At 46.1% G+C, this 19839-nt stretch overlaps 1 protein-coding gene and 1 long non-coding RNA gene across 3 annotated transcripts; one reads left to right on the forward strand and one right to left on the reverse strand.

Moving 5' to 3' along the window:
• The first annotated feature begins 802 nt into the window (after window positions 1-802).
• LOC123097800 (uncharacterized) lies at window positions 803-1045 on the forward strand. Its single transcript, XM_044519631.1, has one exon. It carries the CDS (start codon window positions 803-805, stop codon window positions 1043-1045), a length of 243 nt encoding a protein of 80 aa, XP_044375566.1.
• Window positions 1046-10916: 9871 nt separating this feature from the next.
• LOC123144166 (uncharacterized) lies at window positions 10917-19483 on the reverse strand. Of its 2 annotated transcripts, XR_006471321.1 has the most exons (4): window positions 17572-19483; window positions 17339-17494; window positions 15918-16657; window positions 10917-15096 (listed from the first exon to the last, which is right to left on the reverse strand). It is a non-coding gene; the product is annotated as an uncharacterized lncRNA (long non-coding RNA). The 2 variants fall into 2 exon arrangements; XR_006471319.1 differs by having other exon boundaries at window positions 15918-17494.
• Window positions 19484-19839: the final 356 nt, after the last annotated feature.

Genomic DNA, 19839 nt, shown 5'->3' on the forward strand with positions numbered 1-19839 from the left:
TTCATTATTCGTGCAAAGTTGTTTACATTGTTTATGTCAGGATAGGATCATGAGTTCTCCGAGACTGTTTAGTTTGTTTGGTGCAATGGTATTCTGTGGTTTTTCAAGTCGGCGTTGTTCCATCCTTGTTCGATAGACTCGGAGGCTTCTTGTTAGGTGTGGCGGTTTTTGTGGCCTTCACCATCTTTTCAATTGCCGTATTTCTTTAACCTTCTTATATTTCTTCGCTTGGTCTGTACAAAAGATGAAAGTGCTAAGTTTGCACAAAAGTTGAAAGTACTTGCTGTTGGTAGCTCTGTGTTGTGGCGAACTTGAAGCCGACACCGTATCATAAAACTTAACTGAACAATAGATATATGCGGCACGACCGTCGTGCATGTAAAGCGTCATGATGTAGTCATGCATCGTCTTTCTTCTTCTACTCTTTTTGTTTCTTTTACGATGAAGATTTGTTTCAAAGAACTATATCTTTGTGATAGGATATGAATCGTCACTAAACACGACCACATGGTTCCAACGTAGCTTTATTAGCACATAATGAGTACTGCCTACTGCTAATCTTTCTGGTAATGTGGACGGCCACAACGGCAGTGGGGGATATCCGAACCTGAGGAAGCATCCGATGGATGCCTCAAGCGAAATTACTTTTGTTTGTGGTACTATATACTGTATGCAACTGCCTGCACTGACCCTCCCGCTCCTGCCGTACCCACCCTTGCATGGCACCCCAGGAAGGAGAGCAGCAGAGCCGTGTTTAATCAGCCGTGAGTTCCCGTCCGCATAATCTCGTCAAGGTCGACCAATGGCGTTTTTGGGAGGATCATTGCGCGTGACGAGGAGTACCGGCAGCCAGAAGATGACGGAGGGGAAGAGCCACAGCGGGCCGGGGGCGTGGCGGCAGGCGCCGACGCCCGTGAGGCAGCTCTTCTGGAGGGTGAGGCGCACCGTGCTGCGGCAGAAGCGCCGCGCCGTGAGCTTTGGGTACGACCTCAAGAGCTACTCCCAGAACTTCGATGACGGCCTTGTCCCGGCCCACCGCCTCTAGTGACAGGCACCCACGTGGTCTTCTTCTTCTTCTTCTCGATTTTACTTACCGCCCGGCCGGGCCACGGCTCGAGGCTGGAGAGTTTGTAGCGTCGTCACCTTGTTGATTTGCTCCTCCTCTAGTTTAGCTACGAGTGTATATTAGACAGTACTGTTCATACGCAAGTTGCTTACTGTTGGAAGTCTGAAACTGCCAATCAAATGACAGTGTATCTACGTGCCTGTATGTAGTCTGCGAGCCGCGTCACTTGCCACAGTGGAATGGAATTTAAACTATTTCTGCTTTTGTCGCGCAAGAATACACTCTCGCTACTGCTGTCATTTTATTTCTGTTTACGCTAGTAAAGACAGTGCAAGCAAATATTTTTTATCAACTACTCCCTTCGTCCCAAAATAAGTGTCTCAACTTTGTATTAAAGTTAATGCAAAGTTATATTAAGCTTCCGACACTTATTTTGGGATGGACGGAGTATTGTTTTTCAGATCTTACTATGGTTACAGAATACGTTCACTTCTTAGCTAGGAGATCCCCACTTAAATTTAATCTCATTCAAAGAAAATATTGATCTAGTTTATAAGTGAAATCATATAAAAAATCAGAACAAGTTGACTCCGTTTATGATGAAAACCGTGTCAAAAACTGTACATGCAACGCCCGGACAAGGCACACCTAACTAGAAGACGGAAGGTCATCGCCATGAAAGTCACTCATAGATGTGAGGTGCCGTCGAGGATCACAATACCAGAACTTTGCAAGCAGCCTCACACACCGCACGAGCGTGCATACCGAGCCCCATGGCACAACTCATGAGCGTCCACTGTCAACAAGTGCCACCAAACACGAAATTTGGTTGGGAGCTCCTCCACGGTAATTCAAAACGATTAGCAAGTTGGGAAGGCATCTTGCACCATCTAGGAGCAAAGATGAACTAAGATATCACCAAGAGCATGGAGGTCGCCACAACACATCGATCGGCAGACATGGGAAGGTCTTGAGCCTGCACAACAACAAGGGCGAGACAACTTCACGAGGGGGAAATAGATAGCCGCCCTCTGGCGCCAAAGGCACCATCGCCGAACCCAAAAGGAAACCACTGAACAACCACCATCGACCCCAAGCCAGCCGCACCACCACCACCATCAAACCGACACTGGTCCCTCCGGCTGATCCGTACTCCAAAAATAATGCCCACAAGAGGAGAACGACGCAAGGTGATGCCATTATCCGGTCTGAGAGAGCACGGATATGAGGTTTTCCTCGGACCAAGGGACGACAGTGGAGAGGAGCACATCACCATAGCAGCGCCCTCAAGAAGGTAGCGATGCCCACTGCCGCCACCCTGGCGGCTCCGACCATAGCCGGAGACAAACTTTCGCCTGACATCGTCTCCTACCCTTGTGAGCAGACCATCCGGTATGCCACATGCATCCACCAGTCCCCGCAAAGGCCAGCCGCCACCAACCTCCGTCTGTCGGGCACATCCTAGCTCCCAGCGGCGAGGTGTCACCTTGTTGCTAAGCAGCAACCACCTTCGCACCATGAAGGTCAGATCAGAGCGGCGTTGCACCTGGAGCCCCGACCCACCTGGTCAATGAGCAACAAGGCCAGCAATGACCATGCACAGCAAGTCCTGCCAGGTTTGCACGGCACAACAAGCCGCAGGACGAGCGGCAGACGCCCCCCTGCTTCCCCAGAAAGATCTGGGCCAAACGCCCACGCCCATCAACATTTCTAGCAAAGCCCGTCACCACAGCGCGCGGGCGCGGCACCACGTGCCCACTGCACCACCACGACCGACAGAGACACCGGCCGCCATAGGAGCCCGCATGAAACCAACCAGCATTGGGCAAAGGCATCGAGCATACGACACTTCCATGCCGACCTCCATATCCAGTGAAGATCCCCATGGATCCAAGACACAGCGCACCCAAGCTCTCATAGCAGTGCACCACCAAGCAGCAATGCCGCTGCAGCTGCAGACCCCGGTCCGCCGAGGGTGCCGCCTGCGCCTGCACCCCAGGATCACGAGTTCTCCGAGACTGTTTGGTGTGTTCGGTGCAATGGTGTTCAATGGTTTTTCAGGTCAGCGTCGTTTCATTTTTGTTCGGTAGTCTTGGTGGCTTTTAGGTGTGGCGGTTTTTATAATTTACTAGGAAAATTGCCCGTGCGTTGCGACGGGAGATGGGCTTACCATGTATAAAGTTGTACAAAGATGAATCTAAGGATGTCCTAATAGATAAGTACTCTGAAATTATATTTTTATATAAAAAAAGAGGCCGGTCGATCAGCAATAGAAACAAATACAATCTCATGAAAGGAAAATAACAGCAAAAGTTATTAGTAACAAATGCTTCAAAACCAGTAAAAATGAAGCAAAGAAATAGAGGATAACTGGAAACTCAAAAAAGAATCAAACAAAAATCATTTAGGTGCTTACAGTCTCACCCAAAGACCTTGTTTTGTTCGAGGCAAAAGTTGTGGTGCTTTCCACAATAAAATTAGATATGTCCACATTGCTAAGTCTAGACAACACGAAATAGAAATTCATTGAAACAATATTAGGAACTTATTCATGCGCAGGAAATTAACATAAATTTCGTAGCAACTCTACAAAGAGTAGCTCACTGATTTACATGGTATGACAGCCCCGACTACACCTCTCCTACAATGCTGGCAGTTGCTTCACTTCATGAACGTCACTATGGCTACATTCTCTCCTTGAATGTAATCTTGAACCTCTCCTGAAGAACATCAAATAGAACATGTCCTCAAGAACCTCAAAGGTGAGAGTTATACCATATACATCTGAAATTTATCTTTTGCCATGAACCCCTTCTAAGTACTAAAAAATGATGGTCTATACATCAGTGTCCCAGTCTAAAGATATAATGTAGTATAGTTCTGCATAATAGAATAAAGCAAACATCTATTTTTTTGTCAGTGTAGTCAACTTTCCTTTGCAACTGCTTTTGCTACCAGATTGACTGCGGACATGCTGAAGAGCTTAGCAGTTACTCTGCTTGTTGCCAGAAAACGGGAATAACATTGTCTGATATATTTTCTTGATATATGCATACTGAATCTCCATGCAGAGTGAACATGTATGTGGCTGCTAGTCTGCTACTTCATGGGTCAAGAACACTTGGATATGCATGAACCTTTGAACACCTAGGAGCCTAGGACACTGCACCTTGATATGCTTTGTCTATTACTGCATCATGTGCAAACACTTGCGATGGCATCTGCCACTTCATCCCTGGCAGATTGTGCGACATCAGTAGTGTTGTAGTCAAACACACCATAGAGCCTGACACCCATCACTTAATCTGCACAGAAATCAAAACCCACATTAGCCCGTCCACTGTAACGGTACAAAATCTATACCGCTAAAATTAAATTTGCATCATACCTGTTTTATTTTATCCCAAAACTGTGTCAACAAGATATCCATTCATTTCAAATAACACAGTAAGTACATCTATTTCAGACGGCTCCTCGATAGCCTTATCTAGTGGGCTCCTCGATAGCCTTGCGCTTCTCTGGAGATGGACAATGGCCTTGCTGCAATGAAAATAGTGAAAGTTTGTGAGGAAACTTTTGGTGCCAATCTCGTGCCTTAAGTAGAGGAAGCATAAGCTACTGCTTATAAACACAGTTTGGGGCCTGAAGTATAACAAATTCGTGCCTTAAGGTAGACTTGCTTATTTTGGGCAACTGGCTGAACTACTTTGGCATCTACAGAAGTAATTGGAAGAACTTGATGCTCCAGAGCCTTGTTATGCTTCCCCAACACTTCACCCATGACAGCCTTATAATCACCTAATGTCGAGCGAGTAGCAAGTGGAAGATCTCAGACCTGCCGTGTGCAACTTTTGTGTTGGCTAACATCCATCCATCTGCTGCTCCACGTCCATACTTGAATTCCTTAAACAAGCTCATTTATCTGACAACAAAAAAACATGAATCAATAATTACACATGAACAACATTTTGCAGCCAGCTACTCTCAGGCCTAATTTTTGTGATTTAACCATACAAACATTACGTGATTTCAATTAAATTCATGCCTAGATTCATCATACAATCCTACAAAGTTGTACCTCGTACAGGTTGTAGCCTAAATGTTCAACTTCCAGACATACTGATTTGGTTAGTCGTTATTAGCTATAGCAACTAAATTCTCAAGCAAGCGCCAGGGCTCTATCCCTTGCCGCCATTCATAGCCTTGACGTCTGCTGCACTTCTCCACCACCGGTTTCATGTCAACCAGCTTGAATCTTTCGAGAAGATTTAACACAAATTTTCCTAAATCATCAAAAGCAATTACACCATCCAAGACCATCAGGCGATCAGAGCACAAACAGGATAAAAATGTATAGCTGCTTGCAGACACATCTTGAGAAAGGCGCATGTGCCCAAGCCCTATACCAGCATACCGAGACAAATTGAACTCTTAACATGTTGAATATGCTGAGATATGGAAACTGGTTCGCCATTACCAAGAAACGAGACTCCGTGTGCAGCTAGCACCTTCTCCCAACATCTCACTTGGACAATCTTGGGTCCACAAGTGTTAGGAGCTAGGGTTCTGCCCGGTCTTGGCCGTAGGCATGTTAGGAGTAATCTTGTCTAGCAGGTTAATCAGTTAGTTTCTAGCAAATTGATTAGTCCGGCTAGGAGTTATCTCAGGTGTGTACGTGTGAGTCAAGTAGTACATGGTTTGGAGAGTGTTAGAGAGTCCATGATAGTTTGGCTAGCTGATCAGGTTGCGTCCGGCTTGGGGTAGTACTAGTCCAAGTATACGTGTAGGTCTATGTGTCATAGTTTGAGTAGGGATAGGTCTCTTAGACGTGTCCGTGTCATAGTAGCATAGGTTGGGTCGGTGTGCTATGCATATATATATATATGCAGGAGGTCCGACACTGAATATTGTATCAACCGTGAGAAAAAGAAGAAAATAATAAGAGGGAAGAGAAAGGCACGACACGTGCCTTTGGCGAAAGTTTTCGCGTGTTCCTGTGTTTGTCCTGATTTGATGTGATCAATCATGTGGGCGAATTCCAACAATTGGTATCAGAGCAAGGTCGATTTGAAGCCGTGCTTTCCCCGGGGTGGCGACCCGACTAGCGCCTCGGGGCGGGCGGTATGGTCGCTTGGTGGTGCAGCGACAAGGAGGAGCGGGCGATGAAGTCGCTGGGCGGTGCAGCGACGAGGTGGATCAGACGATTGTCGTTCCGTGCAGCGACATGGAGGGAGACGGCGGGCTGTCGTCAGCAAGGCGGTGGAAGGTGATCGTTGACGGGAGAGGTGGTGCCGGAGTGTGGTGCCGAAAGTTCGTCAAGATCATCGTCCATGGGAGTTTGATGAGTCAAGGAGTCGTGCGGGTTAGCACGGTCGGTCGGTCGGTCGGTTGGTTAGTCGGTCGTCGTCATCGTCATGTCCAAGTGCTTGTCTCTGTGCGGATCTGTTGAAGATGAAGCGTGTCATGTTGATGGGCAGTCCGGTGTGGTGTAGCACCGAGGGCGAAGACGTGAAGCGAAGATCAAGCTCAAGCGTATAGTGGGACGATGACCAGTGAAGGGGAGTCTCTTCAATGAGGACCTGTCTCTACATGGGACGGTGTGTGATCCGTTGGCATGTATTGCGTTAGGGGTGACCGATGGTGTTGCCTGGCAGCGTGACTGGGAGTCTGGATCATACGTTGAGGAGGATCGTCAAGTCGCAAATCTACAATGAGCCAAGATCAGAAGGAGTACAAGAAGATGACAAATCAAGATTAGGGGGAGATTGTTAGGAGTAATCTTGTCTAGCAGGTTAATCAGTTAGTTTCTAGCAAATTGATTAGTCCGGCTAGGAGTTATCTCAGGTGTGTACGTGTGAGTCAAGTAGTACATGATTAGGAGAGTGTTAGAGAGTCCATGATAGTTTGGCTAGCTGATCAGGTTGCGTCCGGCTTGGGGTAGTACTAGTCCAAGTATACGTGTAGGTCTATGTGTCATAGTTTGAGTAGGGATAGGTCTCTTAGACGTGTCCGTGTCATAGTAGCATAGGTTGGGTCGGTGTGCTATGCATATATATATGCAGGAGGTCCGACGCTGAATATTGTATCAACCGTGAGAAAAAGGAGAAAATAATAAGAGGGAAGAGAAAGGCACGACACGTGCCTTTGGCGAAAGTTTTTGCGTGTTCCTGTGTTCGTCCTGATTTGATGTGATCGATCCTGTGGGCGAATCCCAACAAGGTAGTAGGGGAAGGAGGGGGCTGGGCGCCGTCGTGGAAGAGGAAGATGGCGGCGGCAGCGCAGGAGGCAGGGGCGGCTAGGGTTCCGGCTCCTTTGGGAGCCAAACAATAGAGATAATCTTCTTATTGCTTATAATTCCAAAAAGAGTCTTACATCCTATATTTATAACCTAGATAACTTGCATAAGAATTAACCTAAGATAACTTGCATAAGAATTAACCTAAGATAACTTGTTGGCTAAGATTGCCCGGTGGGCCTCTACGGCCGTAACACTTCTCCCCGCCTGCACAAACAGCTCGTCCTCGAGCTGTAAGGTGGGGAAGCACCGGCGGAACTCCTCGAGGCGATCAACCAACGTCAAACACCTTCTCGACAGCTGGGGTGGCCAGGTCGGCGGCGACGGTGTCCTCCGGAATGTAGTCTGCAACCTCCAGGTAGAAGAGTCGCGGGCAGGCATGGCCGGGCGTGTAGGGCTCGTCGCAGTTGAAGCACAATCCTTGGCGGCGACGCTCGAGGAGCTCGGCTGAGGTGAGCCGGCAGAACGGGCGTCCCGCGGACGCGGCGAGGGGTGCCGCAGTAGCCAGTGCAGGCCGACCCTGCGCGGAATCCGGCCCTGGTAGCGACCCAGTGGTCCGGGACGGTGATTCCTGCTTGATGGCCACCGCGCGGCGCTCGGACGCGCGGGCGTAGTACATGGCCGACTGGAGATCCTGGGGTCCGCGAAGCTCCACGTCGACGCGAATGTGATTCGGAAGGCCGTCGACGAAGAGCTCAGCCCGCTGTAGGGCCGTCACACCTGGCGCGTGACACGCCAGGGCCTGGAAGCGGTCGGCGAAATCCTGCACCGTGGAGGTGAAAAGTAGGCGGCCCAACTCGGCCAATCGGCTCCCGCGTAATGGCGGTCCGAAGCGAAGAAGGCACAGCTCGCGGAAGCGCTCCCACGGGGGCATGCCGCCCTCGTCCTGCTCGAGGGCGTAGTATCATGTCTGGGCGGCCCCGCGGAGATGGTAGGAAGCTAGCCAAGTGCGCTCTGACGCGGGTGTGCACTGCCCGCGGAAGAACTGGTCACACTGGATGAGCCAGTTAAGCGGGTCGTCCGAGCCGTCATAAGTGGCAAAGTCGAGCTTGGCGAACCGGGGTGACTGCTGGTTTGGCGCGCCATGGCCCACTGCATCGGCGGTGCGGAGAGCTGATGACGGTGCTTGGTCCATGGTGGGAAGGCCGGCGTAGGCCCCCGTGGCGCCCGACGCCCCGGGCTGCAACTGGGAACCCGACGGCTCCCGGGCCTCCGTGTAAACCGGCGGAGGCGATGTCCCATGGAGCCAGCCCGGAAGCGGAGATGGTGACGATGGGAACCGGACCTCCTGGATCGGAAGACCGCTTGGCGCGGAACGGCCCAGGCTAGGGCTGGGCGGTGGCGGCGGCGGAACCTGCACTGTGGCCGCCGGGAGGGACGGAGAGGCGGTGGGTGGCGTGGCCCAGGCCGGCCACTGCAGGCCCTGGGCGGCTGCTGGCGGTGCGGGCGGTGCCGCGAGCGCTGGCGTCGGCCACTGGGGCCAGGGCGGTGTGGAAGCGGTCGGCGATGGTAGCGCCGGGTAGCCCCCGGCGATGGCGCGGGGATGGAGTAGGCCGGCCACTGCGGGCCCTGGGAGGCTGCTGGCGGCGCGGGTGGTGCCGCGAGCGCTGGCATCGGCCACTGGGGCCAGGGCGGCGTGGAAGCAGCCGGCGATGGTAGCGCCGGGTAGCCCCCGACGATGATCGCGGGGACGGAGTAACACGACAGTGCCGGCTGGCCCGAGGGTACGGTCGGCGGTGGCGGCCCGTACGGGCTAGCCAAATAGAGACGGATGCCCTAGACCGCGATCACTAGGTCATTGAGCACGCCGTCCATGGGCCTTCGGGGGAAACTGGTTCGGCATGGGGGGAGGAGATGGTGGCGAATTGTGTACGGGTGGCAGTGGCTGGCCCTGGCTCGGCATTGTGCTGGGGGCCGGGGGTGATCGGTGCCGACGTGAGGGTGAGCGAGGCCGTGGCGCTCGGCGATAACGCGGCGACAGTGGTGGAGTTGGTGGCAGCGGCGGTGGGGGTGCTGGTGCGCAGCAGCGGCGGTGGTGGCGGCGGAATTGGTGGTGGCGATGACATGGTCGAAACTCAGGTAGCTGATACCAAGGTGTTAGGAGCTAGGGTTCTACCCGGTCTTGGCCGTAGGCAGTAGGGGAAGGAAGGGGCTAGGCGCCGTCGCGGAAGAGGAAGATGGCGGCGGCAGCGCAGGAGGCAGGGGCGGCTAGGGTTCCGGCTCCTCTGGGAGCCGGGCAATAGAGATAATCTTCTTATTGCTTATAATTCCAAAAAGAGTCTTACACCTATATTTATAACCTAGATAACTTGCATAAGAATTAACCTAAAATAACTTGCATAAGAATTAACCTAAGATAACTTGTGGGCTAAGATTGCCCGGTGGGCCTCTATGGCCGTAACAACAAGCAAGCTGAAAGTTGCAGGAAGGGGATTAATTACCCAGGCTGCTAACAATAAATCAGGCCTAAGCACTTACCAGAGTATGCAATTGCAGTAAACATAGGTACCATTGTTTTGGTCTATCTGGACCATCCACCCTAAAGCACCAGCAACTCTAGTCTGAACTGAGGTAAACCTTTTTCGCTAAACTACTGCCATAATTCCTTCTAGTGAATCACAATACAACAATATAAACCAACTGTTTTTTAAAACACTTCAAACTTTTTTCTCAACACAGATCAAATGGACAAAATTCCTTGTAGTGTACTGTTCGTGCAAACAACCTAAAGTGCAGAGCACACAGGATAAACGTTGTAAAGTAATCTAAGCTACAGAAATTAGCAAGAATGAGCTACCTACAAATGACCATGAAACAAAGAAAAATGGTGTTGCAGTGCACTGAGTCTTTTTAGCAAACACATGGCGTGCACCTCGCGAGCTGGTGGTTGAAGTCGATGGGGCAGAGCAGTACTGAATTGCACGCAGTTGGGCAACGACCATCGAACTGCTCCGTCGATCTGCGCGTGATGGGAGGAGCAGGTGCTCCGGCTAGGTGAAGAAGAGCATTGGGGAGGAGAGGAACCGACTCCCGTCGGCTCACCTGTGATTGACAGGCGAGGCAGACGGTTTGGAACTGTTTTTTGCCGTTGCCGGAGCACGGGACGTCGGCCAAAGAGAGGAGGGAGGGTGGGTAGCGTCGCTTTAAGAGGAAGACGCAAGGTTGGGCTGGTGGTGGAGGACGACGGCGTCGGGTCGTGGCGAGAGAGAGGGGATGGGGGAAGGTGTGGCGCCAACATCGAGTGTCGTCGGTGGTGGAAAGCCATAGCGGTGGGGAAGGCGCACGGCGGAGGGGCGTTGGCGGCAGGCGGCTGCGCGTCGATGCGGCGGTGCGCTGGAGGTGGTGATGGAAGGCGAGGTCGTCGTGCGTTTTTTTCTTTCCCCCGTTGGTTCATTATTAGGAGGACCGCCGGTTAATTTCTCAGAAACGGAGGGACTTTTCTGCAAAAATGCAATGACGTACAACCAGAAACAATAGCTGGTTTATTAGTAGGTAAAGATAAAGATCTCGGTGTTCATTTGGTGGCCTTCGCTATCTTTTTTTATTGCCGTATTTCCATAACCTGCTCATGTATGAGGATTTCTTCATTAGGTCTGTACAAAAGTTGAAAGTGCTAAGTCTGTACAGAAGCTGAAAGTACTTACTGTTGGTAGCTATGTGTTGTGGCATGTGTCACTGCAATCGCGAACTTGAAGCCGACGCTGTATCCTGAAACTTAGCCGAACAATAGATACTAGATTAACCATGAAGTAGACAAACCCCCATCTGACTGTGGGGGTTGCAGATTTGTAACTGGTTGCTAATTTGGTAGTCAGAGCAATGCGGGTTGCAGATTTGCACGACAGCAATGTGCTACTCTTTCATTGACATATATGGTACTTTGAGCAAGTGTACAAACCCTTTAAATATGTGAAATAAGTATATTGCAAGACTGTTGGAAGTCAATTGAAGTTGACCTTAACTACAGGAAAGCATATAACCGATTCGGGTATGTTTATTTCATCATAAGGAATTTTAGTGATATGCTGTTACAGGATGCTATGCAGATACCACATAAACTTCTGGGGTAGTGAATGGGAGTAAATGGGGGTGGTGCTGTTTTAAATTTGAAGTCGCGCAAGCTCATTTTTACTTCAGTATGGTTCTGAATATTTATATAAGCACCTTTATTTTTTGGCAACAGCCCAAATGCAAGCACAAACAGATTGTACCTGTTGTTAACTGGAATGCGATTTTATTTCTTTCTTAGTTCGAATTCAGCCAAGAAGAACATTTTTGTTAAGGTATAAAACAGTGGGGGAACCTGAAATTGATATTTGTGCCATTTTGAATAGTGGTAGGAATTCGTGCGTATGATCTGCTGGCAACTGCTGGATGGAAAAGAAAACATCATTAGTTCATCTATATGATATGCATGGGAAACCAGTTTATGCAGTGTGCATGCAGGAAGACCAGTGCAAATTGCCTGACATGTTTGTATTGAGTGTGCAGGTGTTGTGCTGCCGTTCATTGTTGAACTGGTCGACGGTCGCTCCTCTGTCTTCAACTGCTGCTTACTCGGTTTGTCGTGAAACAATGTCCATTCAGGAATTGAAGCTAGCTTAGCTTGTATGATCACTTGTAGCATTCTGATGGTTTGCAGGGCGGAAAGCTTGTACTACATCACAAATTTTGGTCCAATTCAGACTTGCTTTTCTTGCTCATGTTCAAACAGAAGGCAGAGGAGCTCTTGAGTGGCTTACAAGATAGTTCTCCCTCCGTTCCAAATTACTCGTCGTGGTTTTAGTTCAAACTAGATGACCCGTTGCGCCCATGGCGCAAAAAGCGGGAGTGTGCCGAGCATTCAAACACAATTGCTCTTGCCTTATTTCAGAAATAAAATCTACGCCATGTTGATATGCATGCTCATAGTGAAGCATATCAGCACGGTGTAGATTTGGTTTTCCCAAAAAAGGCAAGAGCAATTCACAATTTTTTTTCTCGTCACAAGAGGGCCAGAGATAATATAGATAGCAAATCATCAGCTGAACTATGATATTGGGCACAAAATGTTATTTACATAGCAGAAAAAATGCATAACACTATTATATACATCTCTAGTAAGAAAAAAGAACTGCACATGTTAATCAAGACTGAAATGAAGAAGGCATTCTGAATTACTTTGCTATCAAATATCTGCATACCAAAGCTACATCAAGTTATCAGATATCAGCATACCAAAGGTACATCAAGTAAGGATCACTTGAAAACAATAGAAAAAACTTTAATCCAACAGAAGGGTGAATAATCGAGAAACAACTATGGATATAAACTCTATTTGACTATTATAATGTAGGGATAGCAAAGTTTCTTGAGAATACCTAGTGTATAGCCATCAAAGTCGTCATTTCACATGACTACAACAGGAGGACCTGAAATGAAAAGGATTTGAGCATAGCAAGTAGTAGTCTTATTACGTATAATAGCATGCCTATGCCATACGACCAAGGCACTGCAATAGGACAATTATCTTGCTATCATGTTCGTGTGTGGTTGTGCACTTTATAAACGTTCATGCATCTTGAAGTTCAAATGGGTTAAATAAGGAACACTAACAAAGTGCAAATACGGTGCTTCCTGACTATGTAAAGATGGTGTGGACAAATGGACCATTTGATTCAGCAATATTCAATCTGAACAAACTCACTACCCAGGCGGAATAATTGTAAATGCTAGAAACATGTCAAAGATCTCACATCACACAAAAGTATGTCCTTATCATGAGACAACTCACCTTCCTTGCACTCCAAATAATTGCGCCTTCTGTAGCAACAACAAACAATTTTATTTTAGGAAATTAGAACTACGTTAACAAATATCTTAACAGCTAAAGCAAAGTCATTTTTTTGTACGAATAGACTTACAAAGATAAATCACTTAGGCAATTACCAAAAGCAAACCTAATAAAAGGTTGTAATCCTAGAGTTCCTTTCCCATACAGTCCTTGCTCCGATGATAGCAGAAGACCATCACAAACATCGACGGTATGTAGAGGGGGGTAGGTAAAATGCCTTGGTTGAGGAGTAATTTCCATTCTACCACTGTCGTAAATGTAAAATCACTGCAACTATAGCTCAAAGTACTTGATGATGTCACATGACAAATAAAAGATTGTGTTTGATCATTTCAAAATTTGGATGGCAACATGCTCAAATATTAATTAGCAACAGATACAGCTCTATCCAAACTTACATGGACTAAAAGAAGTTGTGTAACTCAGATACCAGCAACATCAATCATTGTTGTCAGTAATCAAAGAACTCAAACTTGGAGTGAAGGCTCTTGCGCCCCTGGCTTAAAAACCCAAAGTTGTTCAAGTATTAGAACCATTAGACGTTTAATTAACCATGATCCAAAGTTTGATACATAGATGGCATCTTGAAACATAATGAATATTCAGTGGATTTGAATACCATGCAAGTAGATAAGTGGGTAGCATGCATTTCTATACATAATGGTCTACATTCCAGTCAACGGCAGCATGATAGGCTAAAATCATTAAGCTAAGCAAGAAGAATGGTTTAAATGCAGTTCATGATAAAACAAGGCATTAGGGTTATTTACAATAATTTATTTGGACTGCTTTTATAAGGCAGAGTACTACATAGAAAATTAGGCAAACAAAAGCTACCACAAGAGGTGTTTGACAACATAAGATGATTATGAAGAAATTTATTCTCTTTGAGCTAAACCGTTCTCAAAGTAAATATAGGATGCACATCAATAATAACAAAATAGTCATGTATCACGGAAAAGCTTATTAGCAAAGTACTGCTATTTTTATGCATCAAGATATAAATGGAAATTAAAGTAAACTACATGGCTAATATAACAATTCCATAGACTGAAAATAGAGTAGAAAAGACACAGAAGCACACACACATACAAAGAGGGACACTACTTGCATTTCAAATTATCACACCGAGCTGTTGCCAATGGCATCACACAATTTTACTGTAGCACGCGATATGGAAAGGTATTCCATTTGTTGTCCTATTGATCACTATGAAAAAAAACAATCTGAAGTATGAATAGACCCACCAAGATTTAGAAATTACTGCCAAAAAACAGGTAGAGATTTACATGGAAAGCCCCTAGATAAACTAAAATATACTTCCTGAAGAAAAGCAATATACCATATGGTGATCTGTTGATCCCGTGAAACGAATCAAAATCTAATTTCTTTCCATTGTGTCTGCATGAAATTGTGAATCGAACCAAGATTATGCTTGTTGTCGATGTTGGATCTCTAGTTTCCCTTCAATGTGTCTTCATGAACTACAAAGAACAGATCCAAGCTTAAGCTTGCTGCATAATGCTCGATTGCTAGTCCTCCTTTGTGATCTAAAATATGAGAAATAAGCTCATAGATAAAATGTTGTGTCTCGCCTTTTAAGAAGCAGAACAAACGGTAACCCGGAATCTACAACCTTTCTTGCAAGCTGAAGAAACCAGGGGCGAAAATGCTTTACTGGGCATAAACTACGTGTGAATGTGGATGCTATCATGCAACACAATTGGGTAGCAAACAAGATGTAAAACATTAGAAGCTTGCGACTAACAACCGATTATGGCTATAGAAAACTAAATGCAAGATCTTCCGATAGATGAACTGAACAGTGTACATTTACTCAAGCTCAAGGTAATTGCATGGCACTGAACACTGGATCACTAATCATACAGGTCATACACGCACCTGAACAAAACAAATTGGAACCTTGTTAGAGCTACAAAGAGGAGTAAGTAAAGAAGAGAGACGAAGTAAAAAAATTAGTGCGCTGCTACAGATTAATTAAAGACAAGAAGACCTTGTTGCAAATTGTGTATCATATTTAGCAGTTAGCACTGGATATATGCAATGACAATCCACTCGCCGCCTGTTTGGCAGCCATAGCTCTACGTAACCAACAATTAAATTTTTATAAGAGACTATATATAAGAACCACAAACAATTAGGATTTGAAAACAACTTCCAGAAAATATAGCAGCCATAAACATACACACCAATCACTTAATATCCATGAAACAGATCACAATTATAAGGTACTATGGTACTACTAAACCATCTCTACTACAGAGCGCATAGCATCATACATTCCATCTCGTTAACTTCCTCAATACATCAGATTCAGAAAATTCTTTAGCATCATCAGAGTGTGTCCATTTAAAAATAGGACAAAATGTATATGTGTGCAGAGACCCAGTTTACAAAATCAGAACACAAAATTTAGCATAACAACAAAAGCAGACACACAAGTATCAGTTCTCAAAGGAAAAAAATGGTGGCATCGAAGATCCAAAAGCAAGTGAGTATCAGCTATTAGCAAAAGAGCACAATTTTATATATGTTTTCATAATTAATCATCACTGAGAAGCAATACAATAGGATATCATACAGTGCAACAATCATGTACACAATTGTTCTTATAAGTGAATTAACACAGCAGTAAAGTCTTCAAATAGGAGATAAGTGAACACGCAATTGTTCTTATCGTACAGTTGCCCACCGTTGCTCACCTCGACAGCTCGTCTGCCTCTGCTGCGCCGCCGCCGACACATGAGGAAGCCGAGGTGAGCCAAAATATATGAAGGAAGCACGTAGACACAGTAACACAACTATGAATAGTACTGAACCAAGCATATACATATCATATAGGATGCTGCAAAAGTATATCTTTCAGATGAAAAATAGTTGCAGAACCACTAACATTGGCTGACACCCACGAACGGATCTCATACTCATTGCCCCGTGAACTGTATGAATAAAAAACAATAAGGATGATCAGTAGTCACCAACAATTTGCAATAATAAAAATTTATGATTTTGATGCATATATCAGAGGCCCCAAGTAATAAGCTGGATTAACATTCAAACTTCAGTAGATTTTGCACTTCTGGCTGTTGCAATGAGAAAGCGGAATTCCATAGAACATATAGGGCATATACTAACCTGCAGTTGGACGGAAGCTTTATTCTAGTTGCATCTTCTCAGCGTATTTATGTGCACGTCAAGAATCCATCTATCCAAATTTGCATCCATACATCATGAAGGCTAATCGCATCTTAAGTCAAAGAAAAAGTATATCTAAAGAAGAACATATGGGATCAAGTGAGAAGTAGACTAAACCTTCTGGACCTGGCTAATCACATCTGAATTTATACAGACATTAAAAGATTGCCCGTTAGTTATTTCTCCTATGGAAAGGAGGATCGATGGTTCTATGTGTGCTTCCTGCTGTCTGGGCACTTTGTGGCACCTGGACAGATGTGATTAAGTGAGAAATAAGTGAATGGACAATCTTTCAATTATTTCCCAAAAGGAATGATACAAGTACAGAATACACACATTATCCATTGTTGACGAGAGAAATAAGAATATAAGTTTCAACTGGACAACATGGAAAAGAATTTATCGGGTCCTCATTTCAAACACCCTAAACCCTCCAAGCCCTCTAGGAGACTCGGAACTATCTCTCCAGCTTTTGTACCTCATGGCACCTGCCAAGGTTTCTTGCCAATGAAAAAAAGGCTAGGGTACCTGAATACTGGTCAGGCCTAGCAACAAGGTAGGAAAAAATTCTTCAGACGATGGCTAAACTTTTTTACAGCTAAGAAACATGGCAGCTTGCACCCGAACATGTTTGATGGAGAAGCTTATTAAGAAATAGTTTAATCGAGGAGCATGGAAGCACCATGAGCATAGTGAAGGTAACAAATATGTATCAAAAAGCAGATGATCCTCCTCTTCAGTTTAACAGAAAAATTCGGTTTGCATAAACAAATCAAGTAATGAAAAAGCTCACGCCACTGCGACCATATCCTCTCCCATATACAAAAATATTTGGCCAGTCTAACATTCCAAAATATAGCTAGAAAATTAGAATGTCTTTTAGCGCTCCAACCCAACAAATGAAGGTGGAAGGAGATTGCTGCAATACCATAGCTGAGAGGGAGGAAGGTCTAATTGTCATGGACTGGAGTATTTACTCTGCCACACGGTTTGTGAGCGGAGAATCGTGAGCAGTCCTCAGTCATGACACCCACATCATCGATGCCATAGCAGACCTCGCGCTAGCCTCAGCGGGCCCTCTAACCTGCAGATTGTACGAACAGCATTATGTGCCTCAAGAAATTGTAAACAGGCCAAAAAAAAATACAATGGGCAACTGACCGAGTTAATGTGATATGTTCCATATTTCACACTTTTTACGTTGCAGAATAAACAATAAAGACCTTTCAGGCAATCTTTTCTTGTAACTATGGCACTCTCACAAGGTAACTTTGGCCTTCAACAACTCCTCTATAATAACAAAAGCATCAGCCTACAGGTTTAGCAATGTTATGTGCATTTAGGACATCTTCAATTGTTCAACAACCATAATTGCACTAAACAGAGGTAAACCTGATCTGAAGCGAGGCATACAGTGAAAAAAACTCACCATAAACGTTCATCTCCTCCAGCAAGAATCCTAAAAAAAGAAATTCTTAGTTTCCAAAGGCACCAACAGGATACAGAAAAAAAGACATGCTAAAACACTGCCTCTAAGCTATGAACACTGCCACCCAAAAGTACAGCTACGCCAATCAGTAAATATGATCACGTTACAGAAATTGTTGTCTGCATATGAAACAAGGATCATCTTGGAGCGCCCTCAAGGAATAGTAACACGCAACAAAACAGTATATATTAAGGCATATATCTCAACTGCTTTCAACTTAGTAAATGATGTAAAAGTAACCATGCCAATGGAGCAACCAAAATGTATTGACTTTCTTACCAGACATGCAACAAACACACTTTATTTTTTTCAGAGTGAAAAAAATAGTAATCGCAAAGCACGAATAAAAAAAATCATGTTATTGTGGTAATCAGCCGACACCTGAAAAGTAGTTATCCAACCAATTAGATAAAAGACATTGATTTAGGTATACCTGCAATCAAACCTTTCATAAACAATCGTTTGTTCTTGGTCTGCACCATGAGCTATAACCAAATTGATCAACTAACCTCTACGGCTAATTATTTCTGTGAAATAATATTAGCAAATTTTAACCATGGCACACATATATAAAAATGTGATGTGCAATAAAAAGGAAAGACCAAAAATGCAAACTTAATGGATTGTAACCTTAAGTTAAGAAACTAATCTCCAACAATGCTAACTGTTGCCAATAAATTAACTACCACAATTTTCTCTCTCCAAGAAACTCCCAAACATTTAACACAAGAATCAAATTAGTCACCCAGATTACCCAAAAAGAAACAGTCACCCTAATTAACAAGGAGATGCATGACAGGAGGCAGGTACATGGCAGAGAGGCAGTGGATGAAGATGCAGACATTGTGGCAATGGCGGCCATGGCGTCCTAGTCCACCACACCTCCGTCCTCCTCTTTCGCCTGCACCTCCGCCTCCTTCATCATCGTTGCCACCGCTAGCTCAGGCCTGTCCTTGGGCCCCACCCCCTTGGCGGTCGGCTGCATCTCTTTGGTCTTGCCCGCCGTAGATCCCTACCATGCTGTTGGTGGTGGCTGGTGAGGCGATGCGGGAAAGCACGGAGAGAAGAGGACACCGTACAGCTGCCCACCGCTTCTCACCTCAACGGCTCGACCACCTCTGCTGCGCCACCGACGACATAGGAGGAGGCCGAGGTGAGCGGACTTGGAGGGGCAGAGGACCATCGATGGGGACGACCGTGCTCACCCCGACCCCCTTGGGAAGGGGCTATGGCGGTGGCGGCACTGGGAGAGGAGGTGGCGGCGCCGGCGCTCGGAGTGGAAGCGGCGATGGCATCGGCGCTGGGCTGGGCGATGAGGCGACGGTGGCGGCGCGAGCACGAGGGAGAAAATAGAAACGAGAGAGAGGGGAGGGAGTCGCTCGCTCGTTTTAGGTTTTCACTGACCCAGTGAATACTTTGGCTACTAACAACCAAAGAAAACCCACACGATTTTGCTGATGCCCCACTAAACAGGGTCCACCAGTCATGCACATAGAAGTGAAACATATATGTAAAGAAGGATGGATGGCTCAGCCTTTGACAGCGCTGTAAAATTACAGCGTGGGATAGATCGTGCGAACGAGAAGAAACAGCGAACGCAAATGCCCCAGGATGGCAGGTAGCATAGCGTCGTTTATATGTTCAATATGCGTCACGAGGGTCGTGCGCGTAAAGTGTCATGATGCAGCCATCGTCTTTCTTCTCTTCCTCCTCCTTCTCCTTTTGCTTCTTTTCCGATGAAGATGTGTCCCAAAGAACCATATCTTCATAATCGGATATATGAGTCGTCACTAAACACGACCACATGGTTCCAACGTAGCTTTTGTTAGCACATAAAGAGCATTGTCTACGTGCTAATCTTTCCGGTAATGTGGACGGCCACAACGGCAGTGGGGGATATCCGAAGCTGAGCAAGCATGCGATGGATGCCTAAAGCGAAA

This window comes from Triticum aestivum, chromosome 1B, assembly GCF_018294505.1.
Source record: "Triticum aestivum cultivar Chinese Spring chromosome 1B, IWGSC CS RefSeq v2.1, whole genome shotgun sequence".
NCBI lineage: Eukaryota > Viridiplantae > Streptophyta > Magnoliopsida > Poales > Poaceae > Triticum > Triticum aestivum.

What these genes read in the sequence shown, in the direction of transcription:
- LOC123097800 (XM_044519631.1), top strand. Translation starts at nt 803, where the DNA reads ATGGCGTTTTTGGGAGGATCATTGCGCGTGACGAGGAGTACCGGCAGC.